Source organism: Geospiza fortis, unplaced genomic scaffold (genome assembly GCF_000277835.1).
Source record: "Geospiza fortis unplaced genomic scaffold, GeoFor_1.0 scaffold23, whole genome shotgun sequence".
NCBI lineage: Eukaryota > Metazoa > Chordata > Aves > Passeriformes > Thraupidae > Geospiza > Geospiza fortis.
Window position 1 is genome coordinate 1669184 of NW_005054303.1, and position 19387 is coordinate 1688570.

At 34.5% G+C, this 19387-nt stretch overlaps 1 protein-coding gene across 2 annotated transcripts in view; it reads left to right on the plus strand.

Moving 5' to 3' along the window:
- PPP4R4 (protein phosphatase 4 regulatory subunit 4) overlaps positions 1–19387 on the plus strand; it is a 58310-nt gene that overhangs the window by 21586 nt on the left and 17337 nt on the right. For both annotated transcript variants that reach the window (XM_005417855.2, XM_031066328.1), the window contains exons 3-11: positions 404–506; positions 7244–7391; positions 8090–8163; positions 9142–9248; positions 11755–11862; positions 13899–14020; positions 15560–15682; positions 17801–17970; positions 19009–19128. In XM_005417855.2, coding sequence (XP_005417912.1) covers positions 404–506; positions 7244–7391; positions 8090–8163; positions 9142–9248; positions 11755–11862; positions 13899–14020; positions 15560–15682; positions 17801–17970; positions 19009–19128 — 1075 coding nt within the window. The remainder of the gene's footprint in view (positions 1–403; positions 507–7243; positions 7392–8089; positions 8164–9141; positions 9249–11754; positions 11863–13898; positions 14021–15559; positions 15683–17800; positions 17971–19008; positions 19129–19387) is intronic.

A 19387-nucleotide genomic window follows, 5' to 3' on the forward strand; every position in this document is an offset into this window, starting at 1 on the left:
CTGTTAAAATGCTGTACCTTGTGTGTTATTTTCATGTATATCTTCTATTTGTCCCCTTCCTATGGTTTTCTCTTGTATTGCCATAAGGCAAAAGATTCCATGAAACCACTGCCTTGATCATCTGGTTTGAAAAGAGCCTTCAAAAGTTTCAAATTTTTATGCAAAGCTACACTAAAATTTAAAACATTCCATGTAGATAATTATTTATAATAGCTTGATAGGTTGATTTTTTAAATGTGGTCTTCTACCACATATTATTAAAAAAAAAAAAGCCTCATTGCTTGCATGAAAAACCTGAGTAGTGTAGGTTTGTTCTTCTGGGCTTTGTTTGGTTTTCTAATGAAAGCCATGAGCTTGCAGTCATCATAGTGAGTAATGTATTGTATGTTTATGTTTTTGTAAGTTCTGGTCAGGACATCCAAGGAACAAGTGTGGTGGCAAATCTTCCAGTCCTTATGCGACAGAATCCTGCAGAAACACTTCGTCGCGTTTTACCAAAAATCAGAGTAAGTTTTGCATGTTGAGGTTTGATTGTATCTTTTTCTACCAGTTTAATTATTTTAACAAAGGAAAAAAAAATCCCACTTTTATTGCAAACTCAGTCTCTAGGAAGTGTATGTCCAGTAGGTCTTCTTCATTAATTCACTGAACTTACGAAGTTTCAGGCATTATAGTTTTTTAAAAGTTGTTATGACAGGGGAAAAAAAAAGCAGAATTCGTACTACTTAAATGTTCTAAAAGATTTACCAGTGTTTTGACAGCTTTTTTGAGAATTCTTTTTGAGGACTATCCAGTCATAATGGTTGATTCCAATGTTCTGAATTCCCTTTCATCCAAACATTAAGATCTTCATGGTTCTGTCCAGAAGAGTATAGTTTGCTTTTAGCTGTCCGTGCAATTTCGCGTTCTGCCCTCCACATTTTTAGTAAGTCACTGCTAGTTGTGATAAATGCATGCTGACCATGTAATGTTGTACAGTAATTGTATATAGAGATATGTTTTTATAGGGGATATTTGGGTTGTTTAACCTGGAGAAGGGAAGGCTCTGGGTACATCTTATTTTGACTTTTCAGTTCTTCAAAAGGGGCTTATAAAAGGATGAGGACAAACTTTTTGGCAGTGCCTTTTGAGATATGACAAGGGGCAATGGGGTTAAATTAAAGAAGATAGATTCAGACTAGATATAAGAAATACATTCTTTGACATGAGGATGGTAAAGCACTGGAACAGATTGCCCAGAGAAGTTATAGATGCCCCATCCCTGGAAATGTTCAAGGTCAGACTGGGTGAGACTCTGAGCAGCCTGGTCTAGTGGAAGGTGTCCCTGCTCATTGCTATGGGGATGGACTAGCTGAATTTTAAAGGTCCCTTCCAACCCAACCTATTCTATGATTATGTGATTGTGAAGAAGATACCTGTCTCTATATTTCCACTCTATCCCAGATAAGTAACCAGAAGAAATGTACAAGTTCATTTAAGGTGTGGTTTTAGGAGCAGCTTTGGCCAAATAAGAACTAACTAAATCACAAATGCAAATGCAAACTTAATAATGCTAATGACCCGTAGGATCCCTGCAGAAGATGAGGGTTGGAGGGGGCCTTATCAGTGTATACAAATACCTGACAAAGCAAAGACGGAGAGAGGCTCTTTGCAATGGTACCCAGTGACAGAACTGCAACTGTTGTCGCAATGCGCACAAGCAGAAACACAGGAGCTTTCTTCTGAACATTAGGAATCACTTCTTCACTGTGAAGGTGACTGAGCAGTGGCACAAGTTGCTTAGAGGTGTTATTGTCTTCCTCCTTGGAGGTATTCAAAGACAATCTGGGCGTGTCTCAGCTGTAACTGGCCCTGCTTGAGCAGGAGGATTGGACAAAATGCCTTCCAGAAGACCCTTCCAGCCTTCAAGCATTCTGTGAATATCAGACATCACCTCTCAACTTCATGTTATGTCCTGAAATGGCCTGTCCTGATCTCAGGAGAATTCTGTTTCTTAAAAGAGCTGTTTCAACTTTTATCTGATTATTTAGATTCAGCAAATGGTCAAGAAATAGCTCTTCTCAGGACTAAGGACTGGAATAGGCTGACAGATCGTTTAGAAAACATTAAAGTGTTTCTGGTTGCACTCTGCACTATAAGATGCAGGTCAATAGGCATTTGCTGAAATATGTATGAGTGTAAAAGTGCTTTGAGAAGAATGACTTGAAGTTGCAAAGTAATTGGTAACCCTTCAACTTGCACCAAATATCTGCAGTTTCAACCACCAATTAATCTGACATATGTAATGCAGTCTTTCTAAACCAACCTACTGGCTTCAAGGAAAGTTGGTTTGTTTTTTTTATGCTTATCATACATACCGAATCCATTTTTTTCTTCTGGTTTTCTACTTTGAGAGTAGAATTCTTCCTAAAATTAAGGAGGAATAAGAAACACTAGGGATTTTTAACCTTTATTTTTCCAGGCTGTAGAGAAATGCTGGTCTTGGCCTGTCTTCAATAAAAAGTCTAGTATGGGAATCCAGTTCCTGATTCTAGTTTTAAGTTTTTTATTTAGGGATGAAGAAAATATTTGGAAGTATAATCGTTTGCCTGAATAGGAAAGTATTTGTACAGTGGAAGTTGGATCTCAGTGTGATATTTGATCAGGCTGTACTTAGTAACTTTGTAAAAGTATCTTCCTGTATAATATTGAAGACATTCAACTGAAAACAGTATAGGAAGAAAGAAGCAGTAGGAACTGAAGATAGAAATATTTGAAATGAAGCAGACAACTTTAATAATGAATGCAATCAATCTTTGAGCAAATTACTGAGAAATGTAGTGTGGATTTCATCTTACAGTATAATTTAAACCCAAACTGGATGTCTTCCTAGATGATAAATTAAATGAAACCTAAGCTAATGGGCTCCAGACAGAGGTAAAAAAAGTAAAATATAATGAGGTCAGTCTAAATCCAATAGTTCCTTTAAAGTTTAAGCTTTATAAACTGAAATGTTGTGGAATATATATGAATTAAGTTCCTCTCTGTGGCAATGCTGTTATAAAGCCAGTCCTTCAATGGTGTTCTGTTATCTAATATTATTTATCTGTAGTAGAAGTAAAGTGATGTTGTAACCATGTGCATTGCGCTTTTAACTGCAAAACAGTGTTTGACATCATTAATTTGACCTATTATTTTTTTTAACCTTGTTTTTTATTGGAGGACTCATCCTGACCATTAAATGGAAACTTTTATAGTCTGTAAAAGCATAATTGAACTCCACTGCACTCAGAGTCTTGCAAATGTAATCTGCCATTGCAGGGAAATAAACTGATTTAAATTACTGCACTTGGTTCGACTTCTTTAGCTTGGGAGTAATCATTTGTGAAATCAAATTGGCACATGAACAATGAATTCTGTAGTATTTCAGAGGGCTGTTTCTTTGAGTGTATTGTTACCACATAATTGCATAAGGAAACCAGTGTACTTATTTAGCATACTTGCAGACACCCAAAGCAAAATTAATGTTTTTATTAGAGCTGAGGGTAAAGCAGATGAAGAAAGAAACAAATACAAGGAATGTTCAGTCTGAATACATTGCAAATTTGTATTTCATTTGTGAAAAATTAATAAACATGGTTACTTCTAGAAATATAGAAATGGGTGTATGCAAATTGCTTATCATTTTGTGAAATCTAGTTAAATTAAAATTAAAATACGCTTTATATTTAACGTGTGTTTTAGATCTGAGTAAAATCAATATATCAATAAATGTGACATACATAAGTAATTGTTGAATTAAGTGTCAGTATTTTGATTATGCTATTTAAACAAACATACAGTATATAATTTAGATGTTAATGTAGGAATGAGATTAGGAAGTTTTCTTTTAAAATTCTACTGTTAAAATGAAGTTGCATCCTTGTATGTGTTCTTCTGCATAGAGAAGCCCACTCTGGATTTCTGCATGCACCTCCTCATGAACCTTGGAAGTCATTGAAATGCAGATTTAGGGAAAGCTTAGACATTCTTAAAAGCATTTCTCTTTGTGCACAAAATGGCTCTTTTCAAATGATGTTAGGAGTATTTTTCCTGCTTTCCATCTTTGAGCTCTGCAACCAAAAGTGATGGAGGGAGATTGCAGGTGTCTAAACGAATGACTAATAAGATTTTTCCAAATGCTGTGATTGCAGCAAACTATGATTATTCTTGCTGTTGTGTATATATCAAGCTTTATTCAGTGTTGTCTCATTAGTTCCAAATTCATTCTCAGAGTTACTTATTTTCCTAATATATCAGCCTTCTCTTGAAAGCTTTTCTTTTCTGTAGCTGATTTTATCGTTTAAGAAAAGGTGGGGTGATTTTTATCCTTCCTGTTACTGTACATTAATTTTTAAGGTCCATTCTCATTATATCCTTCAGCTTCTGTAATCTCCATTATTTCTGTGTCTCTTAGTCTTTTAGTCTAAAATTTCTATCATACCAATGCAAATACTAAAATGATTTGACTATGTTTCTGCTTGCAGCATTCTTTCAAGAGAATTCTGTTGTTGCCGGCCAAAATCTCTATTTAAACTAGAGATGAAGTTTCATTTTTCCAATTAATGGAATAAACTAGGCTTTCTAAATTTTAAGTTTTGAGGCCTGAGTTTAACTTGTAGACATTAGAATAGTTAAGAACATGTTAATACCCTTAAATTCCAGTAAATACTTAATGCTTTTCTGAATAAGATAGACAGGGAGAGCTTTTTTAGTCTGGAGTGAAAATTTGTGGACTATCCATGTATAGAAAAATACATTACTTTCTAAGTAAATAAATTTTTATTAAGTAAATTTAAGTTACTCAGCTTGGGTTGTATGAAAATGGAAAGAGGAGACCCATGCTTTTCCACATGCAGAGCTGTACAGTTCTGAATGTAAACATCAGTGCAGGTAGGTGTTTAAGCAGTCTAGAAATTTATATTTCAATGTCTCCCGAGGTCCATGAGGAGGCACATCCAGAGAATGTGTTCTCACACATGACTATCCAGAGTTATGTGGATCAGTGGAGGAGACTATTTGGAAACTTTGTTTGTTGGTAAGTAACCTTGTTTGTATTGCGTACAAACTAAATATGTACGGAAAACTGAATTCATAGAATCACAGAATTATTTAGGTTGGAAAAGACCTTTAAGTTCATCAAGTCCAAATGTTAGCCTGGCACTGCTCCATAATTTTCTGGTCTGCACTGCTGTGTTAGCATCTGCAGTGTGTGGATAGTTCCCTTGGTTGTCTTGATGATGTTTTTTTGAACAAGGGTTAAGCCAGAATCCTAGAAAAGTATGGATGTGTATTCTGATCCCCAAAATATTCAAAATACAAAATTGGTAGGTGTCCTTATTCTTTCTTGGCTGTGGCTGTGGAACAAGGACAGAGTCTGTGGAAATAAGAAGGTGGCAGTTTCCATGGGTGTTGAATGCAAATACTTTGTTGGAAAGCAGCAGAGTGCTGTTTCTTTTTTTCGTTTGTGGGAGCAAGGACACAGAGAATCTTTTTAGAAAGAAACGTGGTTGTAAAGTGGGACAGGTTGTAAAGGTCTTGAGAGATATGTTATCATTCTCCTTGAAATAGCTAACAGTTGTACAGTTGTATGTACAAATGGCTTGACATTTGCAGAATGGGAACTTGTTTTCACCAAGTCAAATAATAATTTCTCAGATGTTCTCTACAAACTATTTTCTCAGCAAAATTCCTCTGATATACAATGCTTAGAGTCATAGAATCATTGAATCTGGAAAAACCCTAAGATTATTGAGTCCAGTTGTTTACCCAGCAGCACCATTTTCACCATGTCCATGAGTTCCATATCCAGGTGCCTTTTGAACATTTCCAGGAGTGGTTCCACCGCATCCCTGGCAGCCAGTTCCAGTGCCTGACCACCCTTTGAGTGAGGAAAGCCACTCTCCAGCCTCTCTGTCCCCAGCCTGTAGCTTTGCAGGGGTTTGTGTGACCCAGGTGTGGGACCCAGTGCTTGCCTTTGTTGAACCTCAGACCATTGGTCTTGGCCTTGATATTAATTAAGAGAATAAACAGGACTGGCCCCAGCACTGAGCCCTGGGGATCCCCACTTGTGATTGGCTGCCAACTGGATGTAATTCCATTCACCAACACTCAGGACCTGGCCATGCAGACAGCTTGTAACCCAGTGAAGAGACCAATCCATAAGCAGCTATGCACTTAGCTGCAAAATGAATATATATTTTTTATTCTGATCCAGGCTTATTTTTGTTCTCAATTAATTTTGGCTCATTTTTGATTTTTGGTGAGTGATCTGAGAAAATACTGTTCATATCAAGCAGTTTAAAAAACAAACAAAACCACATATATAAAATGCTAAGTAGGAAGTATGGGCTTTAGACTCCTACTAAATTTGGAGTAATTTGTAATATGAGTGTAATGCTTTAGTAGTAGAATAATGAACTTTTTATTTTCTCAGGAAATAAAAAGACACACTTAGAAAAGTAAACAAATAGAATGTTCACTTAATTGACAGATATTTACAGTTACTAATACTTAAAATGAATGCTGTGTCAAAGATTGCATCTTGCAAGGTCTGTGCATAAATCTGAAATTTAAACTTTAAATTGCCTGGTTTTAAATTAAAAAAATAGTGATATTTCATTTCACTTCAACATGCTAACTTTGTTTAACTTCTGAATGGATGATTTTAAAGGTAGCCTAATTCATGACATTCTTGTGTGTCAGAGCTCAGAAATACAAATGTTTAGTTAGCTAGATAAATATTCTAGTATATCTTGCTTTATTCTTAAGACTATATATATGTACTTTTTATTTGCATTGCATGTTAGTCAAGGGATGAAATTTAAATTGCCTTCTGCTATTTTAGTATCTCCTACTGAATGAATGAATGAATGAAATACTTATTTTTAATTCATGTGCATAAACAAGAGGAGTGCAATTGTTGGCTGGTCTGTTTCTACCTCTTGTTTTGTAAAGTAGAAAAATCCATGCATTGCATTGATCAAACTTAAAGTCACAAAGAGTATTATAAGTAACCTTTTTTTTCTTAGAAGATTCATGATATATCGTAAGAAGATTTAATCTCTGCAATAAATTGCTATTAAGAGAAAATAATTTTACATCAAATTTTGTAGTTTATCCTGGTTGTTGCATATTAATTCTAAAAGTGAATGTAAAAATTTGGATGTACTTTCAGTACATTTCTGCCTCACTCTCTAAATTGTTATAATTTGTAATTATACAGGAGGTTCTGCATATTGCAGGAGTGGAAATGCAGTTAACAGCTGCTGTTTCTTTTTTGACTGTTCTGCAAGAGGAGTCGGTGTCCATTCATACGTACTCCCACTCCTTCCTACACATCATTCTCCAGAACCTGGAACACAGAGATACAGGTCAGGGCTGCACAGCCACTCTGATGGCTCATGACCTCTACATGTTTTGTTTTCTTAGTGAACCTACAATACTACAATACTGTGTCAACAGTGAGTGCGATCGCTGTGACTTCGTATCTAGACTTGCATGAACGGAAAGATTTTTGCATGACCACCTTCACACTGATATTTAAATGTAATTCTGATTGAAGCAGAAAAACCCCTCTCACTTTGTCTGAAGGATTAAATCCCAGACTTGTTTCTGAGTCTGAGTTCTCCTGAAGTACCAACATTTTGCGGCTGAGAAAATGGAGGGAGGATGGTTGACATTTCTTCTGTGTTGATTATTTTTTCTTAATTTCTTTGACACTAATTTTAGAATACAAAGGAAAGAAAAGGACTGTTGTGCAACTAGAAAGTTTCAGTGGGCGTAAGAAAAGAATGAAATGAGGGAAATTAGCTTTATAAAGCAATTAGAGTACTTAATAATTTTATGTAGGAATTGGAAAGGGAAAAGAAGTGGGGGCAGACCTTGCTTCTTACCTATCCTACTTCGTACTCTGAAGCCTTGAATGTTAATATAGTGGCTTTCAGATTCATAGCTCCTTGAAGATGTGTGCAAAAAGTTAGAGCAAATTTTGTAAAACTGGTATATGTTTTGGTTTAGTTGTTGTATGTACAATATAAGACATCACATATAATTCATATCTTTTAAACAGGTGTCAGCAATGCATGGTTAGAAACTCTTCTTGCTGTAATAGAAGCTTTACCAAAAGAAACTGTCAGACATGAGGTAATACTAATTTCTCGTGATCACAAAAAAAATATTAAGATTGTAAGATTGTATTTCCCTGCAAGTTTGATTCACCTCAGTCAGATTTGTGGCAGTTCCATACTTGTGAAAATGGTAATGGTTGTGGAACACACTGTAAGAGATGAATGGGAGAAAAGGCAAGACAGGAAGGTCATCTTAAAAAAAGTAGTGTTCTTCAGCAAATAAAGTCAACACTTATTTACACTCCACTGTAACATTTCCACTGCACTTTGTATTCTTAGTAGCGTGTTTTTCTGCATCCAGTTTTGGTTTACAGAGTAGTATCTCACTCTATGTCTTCATGAAGAAACTACATTTTCTTTACTATTGGACTAAAATTCCAATATCTGCTAAATGGAACTGAATGCTGGAGATCCATTCCTTAGTGTATTTCAGTAGTTCTTGGTACACCAAAACTAATGCACTGCAGACACTCTTAATTTTTCACTCAAGAAAGAAAGAAAATAAAGTCTTAAACTAAGTTATAATGCCAGTCCCCTTTAGTCAGCTAATTTATTCACTTTTAAGTGTTCATGTTTTGTTAAGTTCAAAAGCTTTGCAACAGACATATTGACTGTGTTTATAATTTAAAACAATATGAAGATTTAAATAAACGATTGTTTGTGTAGTATAAAAATCCTCATTAAAATAAGAGTGAAATTCAGAACTGCTAAAAATTCAACTTCTAAAGGGTAAAAAAGAAGGTTGGAAGCAACACAGAGAAGTTATTCTAGTCACCTCAAAAATCTAATTGCGATGTAATTTAAAAGATGTAATTTAAACAAAATTGACTATGGATGTGCATAGATGCCGTTATTGTTAGTACTGATTAATTCAGTGAAAAGGTTAATGACATTTGTGATATGTTTTTGTAGATTTTTTTTTTAAGAAGAGGAATACTTTATTTGATGCTCACAATTTTTTCCACTCATATTTCTTCTTTTTTTTTCCATGTAGATTCTGAATCCACTTGTTTCCAAAGCACAGCTTTCTCAAACACTTCAGTCCCGCTTAGTTAGTTGTAAAATCATGGGAAAAGTGGCTAACAAATTTGAAGCTCATAAGTAAGTAGACTGTCAATATATTTTCATTCTACAGTGTAAACTAGTATTTCTCTGTTAGTGGACAAAAATTACTGCAAGAAAAGTAGGCTTTATTGCAAAAATGAAATCCTTTTTATTTCACAGATCCTTTTCATTATTTAACTAGCATGTTTAGACTTGCTGATGTTCATCATTTTATAACTTGAGTTTGTATGTTCTTTCACAGATTTACATGGATACCATTTCCAGGCCATTCTTCCATATTGTTTTTCTTACTAGAAAATAGGTCACACAGTGGATTTCTCTGCAAACTTACAGGCACAAAACACAACTTCATCTCCTTTGAGTTTCTTGTCATGGAAAGAGGAATTCTATTCCTAACTTTTTATTATATAATCAAATCTAGCACATAGATCTGTTTTTTTTTCTATCCTTAATGACAACATAGATATATGAGGAATTACTGCTGTTCCCTGATATTTTCCAGCCCTTAGATTCGGTGTCTGTGAGCCTGGACAGGAGAGAGTGCAATGATGAAAGCAAATCTGAATCACTCATCTGCCCAAAGCAGTTGGTGTGGTACATTCCTTGGTCAGTTTACCCAGGCCTGTGATAACAGGACCACTTCCCCAAATGTGTTTGGTATCCAGGCAATCCAGCACAACATGACTTTGGATAATCCAGCGCAACATGACTTTGAATTACAACAGAAATCCACTACAGGCCACCAAATGCCCAGAAACTGTCTAGTTGAGGAAGCCCACTTTAATGATGATTTTGATCTGCCCCAAAATGTAAGAATTCAGCATAACAGAAAAGAAGAACAGGACAATATGACAAGGCATTTAGGAATAAATTTCTTTAGATTATGGGGTTTTTTCTTTAATAAAAAAGAGCTAGAAACACCCAAAAGGAAACTATCTAAATCTTCTAATTTGCTGTGTGTGTATATATATATACACATATATATACTTGTTGAACATGCAAAATTTAATGAACATGGTAGAGTAGTATTTTTTGAGAATGTTACCAAATCTTTGTGTTCCAAATCTCTAGAATAGCAGCTGCATTTATTTATTTGATGTTGCAATCTCATGAAAATAAGTGACTTTATGGATTATTTGTAATCTTCTGTGAAATATAGTAGTGTTAATTAGTAGCCATAACAATCACATCTTTTGTGGTGTTTCTTCTACATGACTCCTTGCTCTTCAGAAGCAGGAATCCCCACATTTCAGTAAACCGGTCTTTGCACCTTTTCTGCACAGCCACTACATTTTAAGAAGATAACTCAGAATTTTCTGGGATATCTTGTTCCTCTGGTAGAGAGCTCTTGAGTGCAGTTCAGAGCTGGGCCCTCAGGTTTAGAATGTGGCAGACTGAGTAAAATTCAGGACACACTCTCATTCCCCTTTCAGAAGAGCTCTTGGTAAAGGCCCAGAAGACATATCTGTCCTCTGGAGTAGGCAATATATAAGCATATCTTCACTTTCTGCTACAGATTGGCATAGTTTTTCCTCATAAAATTTATGCTATAATTAAAAACTTTGTATTTGATGTTATTCCTAGTATTTTTATATCCTGTCCTTGTCATGGAACATTAGTTTTTCTACCCTCCAGCGTTCCAAGTTAAAAAGTATTTTTTTCTTTTTATGTAGCCCCTAATTTAGTGTATTTTAAAATGCCAAACTTCCAAGACTGTACAATTTTTGAAACTTGAGGATAAATTTTTTCTGTAAGAAGTAAATTAATTTCCACTGAAATGAATAGAGGCTGTGCAAGCTGGCTTGAAGATTTGCTTGTCAGTGTCTACATATTACTTGTCTTGAGTTTTGCAATAACATAAGGATTTTTATAGGGATATTTTATGAATACTTATGACAGAACCTTGAGCAGTGAAAGGAAACACAATGGCTGATTCTGCCTAGTTGTAATATGTTTTTACTGAAATAAGAATCAAAATTTTTATTTTGTATCTGCCATTGATTTAGATGAATACTTGGTCTACTTGCCTGAAGGCATTGCAATATTCAAGCTTTTAATCTTAAATTCTTTTTCTCCTTTCTTCCTAATTATGTTTTGGGTGATACCTGCAAATCAAAGATGAGGTATTACAGACATTTAATTGGGATTTGCATTTCCATTTATATAATCTTTTTATTGTTTCAGTGGCTGTTCAGAAATTGTACTGAAGATTAGAAGTTATTAAATGAGGACAGCATCCTATTAAAGTAGCCTACCTACTATTTTTGTAGAGAAATTATTTCTTTTATGAGAAATAATAGATGAATATGAGCAAATTATAATTACAGTAAATACTCATTTTCCTCTTTCTTTTTAACACATATTTGCATCCAATGTACAATATTCTTTTCTAATTGCTGATTATCAGAAAAATCCTTTACTGTGTGTGATAAATTAGTAATACATGGGATAAACAAATAATATGTGAGTAAAGTTCAATATTACTCAACAGATTTTATATATTCTTGTTCTATATACTAACAGAAAATGTTCAAATTTTTAGTGTTAAAAGAGAGGTGCTTCCATTGGTAAAATCACTGTGCCAGGATGTGGAATATGAAGTTAGAGCTTGCATGTGTCGGCAGCTGGAACATGTAGCTCGAGGAATAGGGTGAGTGCAATTTGCCTGACTGATCTGAAATGCAAAATATTTCTCTAAAATGTCAGCCTAAAAGCTCCTTTTAAAATTGCTGAATTCATGCATACTCAAGAATGAATTTGGAAGGTACAGGTGTGTTCTTAGTAAGTGGCTGTTGGCAGTTGTCTCTTTTCCACTTTTAGATTTTTCTTTCTCTTTTATAGTGGAATTGCTGTACCATAAACCCAGCAGATTTTTAAAATAATGACTTCATCTATAGCTTCTTGAAATGATCTCAGTTATCCATTGGTGGTATTTGTCTTGTTTAAAAATTCTGACAAGTATTAGCAGTTTTAATAATTATTGTGCAGTGTTTTGAGAAAAAATGCTAAATAGCTTTTGTAAGCAAATTTCAGCTCAGTATCAACTTTTACTCAAAGCTTGAAGTACCTTCAATATTCGCACATAGGATTGAAAAAATAAAATGTGGAATTTTAATAAAAGAAAATGTTAATTACATGCAGGATTGGTCTCTGAATGTACAAATGTTTTGAAATTCAAGGTCTCTCTACCTGTTATTTTGTCAGGGAGGAAAAAAAGCAGTAACTTCTTTTACAGATTGAAAATTTATCAAGTAACATTCCTTACCCAGTGCTAGACAGCAGAGATATAGATTAGATCTTATAGTAGTAAGTAACCGTACTGCAAAGGAAATTTTCTAAATTCTGTTTAGTGTCTTTGAAATTAACTAAATTTCACTTATTCTAAATTTCACTTACTCTGGGAGTTGAAAGTTTAAAAAAATCATACGTATTATGCAGTGGCAAATGACAGCACTACTGGTAATTTACCCCTCCTTAGAACAGTAGGTTTCATAGGGCTAAACACTTTGTTATCAATTACTGATCTTTCCTGTGTATTTTTTCTTTGATTCTTTCCTCACCAACTTTTATTTTTAACATTAATGTATTCATACAGACTGTTCTAACTCTGAAGTTTTTGCTTAATTCCTTCTCAGTGCTTTAGGTGATTTAATCTCATGAGAAATGGTGGACATTGAGTGCTTTCATTATGGAAGGTATTCCAGTGTGTCATGTTGAGGATGAATAGGTAGTAGGTAAATAAAAAAATAACTAAACAGACGTGAGCAAATTTTCAGGTAAATGTTGAAGGTATAATGTGACGGCAGTCCAAATACTTATTTTTACTAGTTAGTGTTATTGTCACTTAAATGATCTGTTATTTTCTCATAATTTTATTTGAATATTTAATCATTTTCTTGGAAGAATACTGTTAACACCTCTTGATTTGCTCGTAGATATAATAAACTCTATAAGATGCAAATCCCTTTGATGCTGATTATAAACATTTGAAAGGATTGTTGTTTATATTGACTTACAAAAGGGGCAGCTGTTACTGCTTTAGTCTGATTGGAAGGGATATTTTGAGCATTTTTATTTCAGCATCCTGGAGTTAAGTATCAGCAGTATGTTAGTAGGTCAGTACGTACCAAGGCAAAAAAGGACAAGCAGAGCACCTTTTTCACTACTTTAAACCAAGGCCAAAAGTCAGTGTTTAGACTAGCTAGGAAATGGCATTTTCTCTGAGCAGTAGATGTTCTCTGTAAGGGAGGCTCATCTTTGATGTATAAAATTTCCAGACACTTCAATCCAACATGGCTCATATTTATTAAATTTTGACTTTGGACCATCATATTGAGCATATTTGATCATAGGAATTTTCTTAGTGATACAGTGAAATGGCTGGAGTCCTTTGATTTTTTTTCAGACTACATTTTCTCTAATTTATTTTGAGCTAATTTGAATGCTTTTTTAATGATGAAGTTCTGCATTTAAAGTTTGCATGTTTCCTTGGTTGACAAAGAAGAAAAGTCCTGAGATTGGCTGGAGGTTTTTTATTTAACATTAATTTCCTTAGAACTTTGTCCGTTTTTTCTTCTTGACTACCCAAAAAATATCTAAATTAGTATTTCAAGGCAGAATTCTGTTTTGCAGTAGCAGTATTGTTTCATTGTAAGTTTTCTTTTCACTGCTTGCTTCATGTTGCAGGACAGAACTAACAAAAACTGTGGTGCTTCCTGAGTTAGTGGAGCTGGCAAGAGATGAGGGCAGCAGTGTACGCCTGGCAGCTTTTGAGACCTTGGTGAACCTGCTTGATATGTTTGATGCAGGTAAGAATCTAATTTGGGCTTCCTAGCCCAATTCTTAGTGCTCTAGAGCATCTTATAATTGTATTTAAATGCTTTTTGTTCTGACTGCATTATTCAGACATTTCTGATTTTATTTTGTTCATTGCTTTGTCTTTTATATTTCTTTATATTTCATGTCTTGCAGTGCTTTATATGCAGAAAGTTTTAAGGGAGGTGAGCTAGTTGTCCATGAAATCAACTATCATGTTACAAGTTTCTAATATAATACACCTAAATAGAATGAGTAAAATTACTGCATAAATTATGGGAATATTCTGTTGCTAGTATTTAATTAATTAATGTAGTGGTATCAGTACACAGAATACAAAGTGTTGCCTCAACAAAAATGTACTGTACAGCAACTTGGTGATGAATTACTAGAATATATGTATTTAAGCCATATAGAGGAGTGGATAAGGAAAAGAAAAATATAGTGTAGCTTTGGGGAGAATACTGTAAATGGACTTTTTAGCAGTGAGTGTTTATATCAGTAAGTATGATAGTAGGTTAATTTTCTAATTCTTGAGCCTCTGTATTGGTGCTATCAAGTTTGTGCTTCTCTTTGCACCTCTTACTCTTCACTCCTCCTCCCCCACCCCCTGCTGTAACTACTGCTTTGAGTTACTGTAAGAAGCTTAAAAAAGCAATCAGGGGTTATTGACAGGTTTTAAAGGAGTGTTTCTAGAAGTTGGGTTTGTGTGGGTTTTACTTTCATGGCTGAAATAGAAAATGAACACTTTTGAAGGCAGATGACCCAATATTACATCCTAGAGTGTCTCTCCCACAGTATCAAAATGTTTCTTCAGGCCAATCTCACTTTGTTCAGACACAATTATTTGCTGAATTTTGCAAATATTCTACCATTAAAAAAATCATTATGCCTTTAAAACTCAAACATTTTAATACAATGATTTTATTTAAAATAAGTCCAAAGATATAAATTTCTTCAAACATTTGCTCATTTATTTTATAAGGAAAGAGAGTGTTTGGATTTGGCTTTAATTTCTAAATTATTGAATTTCTTTCCCGTGTCCTTAATTATTTTGTTTCTCTGTGAATTTATTGTATACTAAAAGATTTTAAAACACTTCTGAGTAGGTTTAAAAAATTAACGTACAGAATATCCTGATTTTTCTGTTTACTGTCACAGTCATGTTCCGTCTTGATCTCCCTGTATTCCTACTATTGTAGGAAATCTTGTTGTAGGAGTACTGCAGTATTCTTTCTCTCTATATATTCTCGGTGAGTGGAGAAGGTAGTCGCTGTTTATTTATTCTCTGCCTCATCCTTTACTGGGGTTGCCTTTTCACTAACAAACAAAAAATTAACAAAACAGGAAATGTACTAAATTTAGGATCATTCTCTCTACGTCTTGTTTTGTACCTTCAGTGAGTGCCTGCCAGAAGTAATCCTGAGAATGTCAAATGAAATTTTTCTCAATTTATTACAGAAGTTCAGTCTCTGTGCTCTTTTTAAAATATTGACAAATGGCTAACTCTAAAAATTTCTTTTGTTTTTCAGATGATCGAAGTCAAACTGTTCTCCCATTAGTGAAATCATTCTGTGAAAAATCCTTCAAAACAGATGAATCTATCCTAGTTTCTTTATCTTTCCATTTAGGGAAACTCTGTAATGGATTATATGGTATGATTTAATTTCTTTTTAAAAATCTTGAACATGAGGGAAGATTGGAGAATTTGAACCCCTTGCAATGGGGAGAAAAATGAAATGGTAGTTAGTTAGACTATGGAAATTTCCTCTTAGGGTGGCCATCTGCATATTGTTTATTGTTGTTTTTGTTTTGTTTAGACAGGGTCAAAGGTGGTAACGTGGTGTTTCATCTTTATTGGTTTGACTGATTTTTTTGGGTATTCTGGAGCTTGTGATTTGGATGATTGAATTTTTGAAACCTTTGAAACATTATGATATTAACTTTGTTCTTTTGTGTGCTTGATCTCCTTTTTAAGGCACAGTGCAGAGTGTGCCCCATAAAGAATTTCAGGGGAGAAGGGAGATGCCATGTGGATTTCCCAGCTGCAGCTGAGGCCAAATCTGTGCCTATTATTTTTATACCCAAAATCTGTGCTTAAATTTTCACTTGAGCACAGCACAACTTTCCTTGATAATTCTGCCCATCATGTATTACCTGTGGAGGAAGAGCACAGAATCATGGCTTTACATTATAATTTCCCCCTAGACTCTTAAAACCTTTGATCTTTCCTACAGCTCTTTAAAATGAGCCTTCATGATTATGTTAGAGATGATCAAAGTGACCGTTGCTTCACTGCAGATTACTTGAAATGGCTGTTTCACAGTGTCAAAATGTTATTTTTAGAGACAGAGAGCTAGGGCAGTCCATCCTGTGTTTATCATGTTTTTCCAGTCTTCTTTTCTCTAGGTTGAATGACTAACTCCTGATCTTTCTTCACCTCTGAACTCCATCTGACAAGTTCATATTTTTCTCCAAATGTTATGCCTTAGGACAGTTGAATGAAGTGAAAGGATTGCTTCATATGTCTTGCCAAATATATTACTGTTCACATTTTTCAGTATGAAAAGTTCCCTTTTTAAAAAAATCTAGCAGCTAGCTAGTCTTTCTCTTTCCTGGCCTTGTGCAGGTGATGCAGATCAGGCTAAGCATGGTACCTTACTGCTGTTCTAATGGAATAATAGTCTCAAGTTTTAAGACCATATGTCCAGTTACTGAAGATCATTTTAAACTCTTTCAGAAGAATAAGCAGTCTCTGTCCTTGGCTGATGCTTTCAGAATGCGGCAAAGTCTCTTGTCTAGCATCTAGAATGTCAATGAAAATACCAAATCGTACCACAACTAGGATAGAACTTTATACCATTGCCTATCCTGTCACTAGTATATGGGTAGTTTTCTCTTAGTTGTTTTTCCAAGCAGTTTTGGAGCACTTTTATAGTTTTTAATCTATCATTCCTGTTCCCTTGTTGTGAAAGTCATGACCCTTATTGCCTTTATTGCCTCTTTTGTTTCATTGGTCCTGTTATCCCATACTAGAAGGAAATTGAATCAGTTTGACAAGTTTTCCTTTTGCCATGTTGGCTACTGTTATTTTTTGGGAGAGGATATATGTGGGTGTGTGTGTATGTTGGTATTTAGTAGTAGATTTTTTTTTGTTTCAATTTTTTCAAAGATGTTAAAGTAACCTGATTTACATAATTATACGGCTTGTCCTTTCCCTCTCTAGCTATTAAATATAAGTACCACTTCAGCTCTTTTCTATTCTGTTATTTAAGATTTCAACAACTAGTACTTTGAGTGGAAGTACTTTGGAATGAAGCACATCTGACTGCACATTTTGAAAACCTTTTGTTTAAGATCCACTGACCTGTTGTTTCTCTACTCAAAGCTTGAATTTTTGTCAGAGTTATTAATTGTACTCAACCTGATGGTGTTGGTGGAATTTGAAAAGAAAAATTCTTAAGAATTTCAGCCTTCTTGATACCAATCAATGATATCTTTTCCTTGCCCTGTGGAATAGAAAATTGAGCCTTTTCTTGGTTATTCTCTTATTACTAATGTACTTGTAGATTTTTAATTCTTCTTGCTAATTACATTCCAGTTTGTTCTGAGTACTTGTGTGTAGTAGATTCAAGGGGGATAGGAGGAAGAGGAGGGATAAAATCAAGGTATTTGATAGATTTTAAAGTGAGATTTGAGTACATTATTAATAGCATTTATAATGAGGAAAGTTTGTTGTTTTGTTTGGTTGTTTTTTTTTTTTTTTTTTTGAGGCATTTTTACTCCTGAACAGCACTTGCGGTTTTTGGAATTTTATAAGAAGCTTTCCACACTGGGTTTACAGCAGGAAAATGGGCATAATGATAATCAACTACATCTGCAAACTCTGGAACATGAAAAGAAGTATATTACAGTGAGGAAGAACTGTGCTTACAATTTTCCAGTAAGTAATATTAATTTAAGGTTTAATATTAATTTGTGTTGTACATATAGTTCACTAAATAGGACTATACAAGTGATAGAGGAGTTATTCCCAAGTTGTTCATTATTAGCTAGATTTTAGCTCTTTCTGCAAACTTTCAGTTAGTGAGCTTGTGCAAAAGAGTTAGCAGGAAATACTACTTTTTGCAGAGCCACAGAAAATTATTGGCAAATTTGGACTGAGGAAATGGTGTTCTAAGAGTTTACTGGTCTTATTCTTTCCTGCACATTTTTTCCAAACGCTTAGGACAAAGTATTTGGGAAAACGTCTGTGAAACAGAGTCCCCAGTTTCAAACCACTTGAATCTACACTTTCACATTCATTGTGTGTCACATCATTCTAGGGAGTTGGAGATTGAAACTGAATGCTCAGGTTGATGTTTTAGTCATGTTCCTGCCTGAATACAGAAAGTCTTTTCAATTTTATGTGAGGTCTTTAAATACACCAGTCATATTTCTGTAAATCTACTTTGTATTTTGACATTCTGCATTTGTATTCAATGAAAACATGTTTGCACCGAGAGCCAGTAGACAACTATTTTTTTTTCTGCCTTTTAAAGGCAAACGCAAAAGCAAAAATGTAGGTAGACATCTGTTGGTTTATTTGAGCAAAACCAAGGTATGTACAAACACAATCATATTGAAATTCAGATTCTTGCTTTGCTGCTTGCTGAAACGTTCTTTGTTTTTGAAGTATCCATTTGCAGTTTTTGCTAGAGTACAGAAACATTAGCAATATTTATAAATCTGAAGTTTTATATCTCATGGTTTTAGTCTTTATCTTCAAAAAAAGGAGCCTGCAGCATATCTGGAGGATAAATAAATTCAGTTTAGTTCTCAGCTCTGGATTTTGTCTGGTGCCTGTGTTTTAACAAGGCCAGCAAAACCTCCACACTTCCTCTGTAAAATAACAGCCTGTTTCCTCTCAAGTTCATATGATAATCTCTGCTAGTGTCATGCTTTAGCTGCATAGTTTAAAAAGGACTTTATCCTTCCACAGGCCATGATTGTTTTTGTGGATCCAAAGAACTTCCATTTAGAACTTTATTCTATATTCTTCTGCCTTTGTCATGACCCTGAAGTTCCTGTCAGATATACCATGGCCATAAGTTTCTTTGAAGTAAGTCTACAATGGTTCTTTGTTACTGCTCACATGGTTTTATTTTATTTTGTTTTTGTCTTTAAGCTTACATTCAACCAAAATAAAAAGAGATGAGAAAATGTATTGAAATTATTTAGTTTTTCAAGGGTGTTTGGTTCCTTCTAACCTCTGTATATAGCAAATTTACCCACATTATTTTATTTAAGTTATGTGACATTTGTCTACAAGAGATTACTGCTAGGTCAGATTGTAAGGAGCAATGAAAAAAATGTACAAA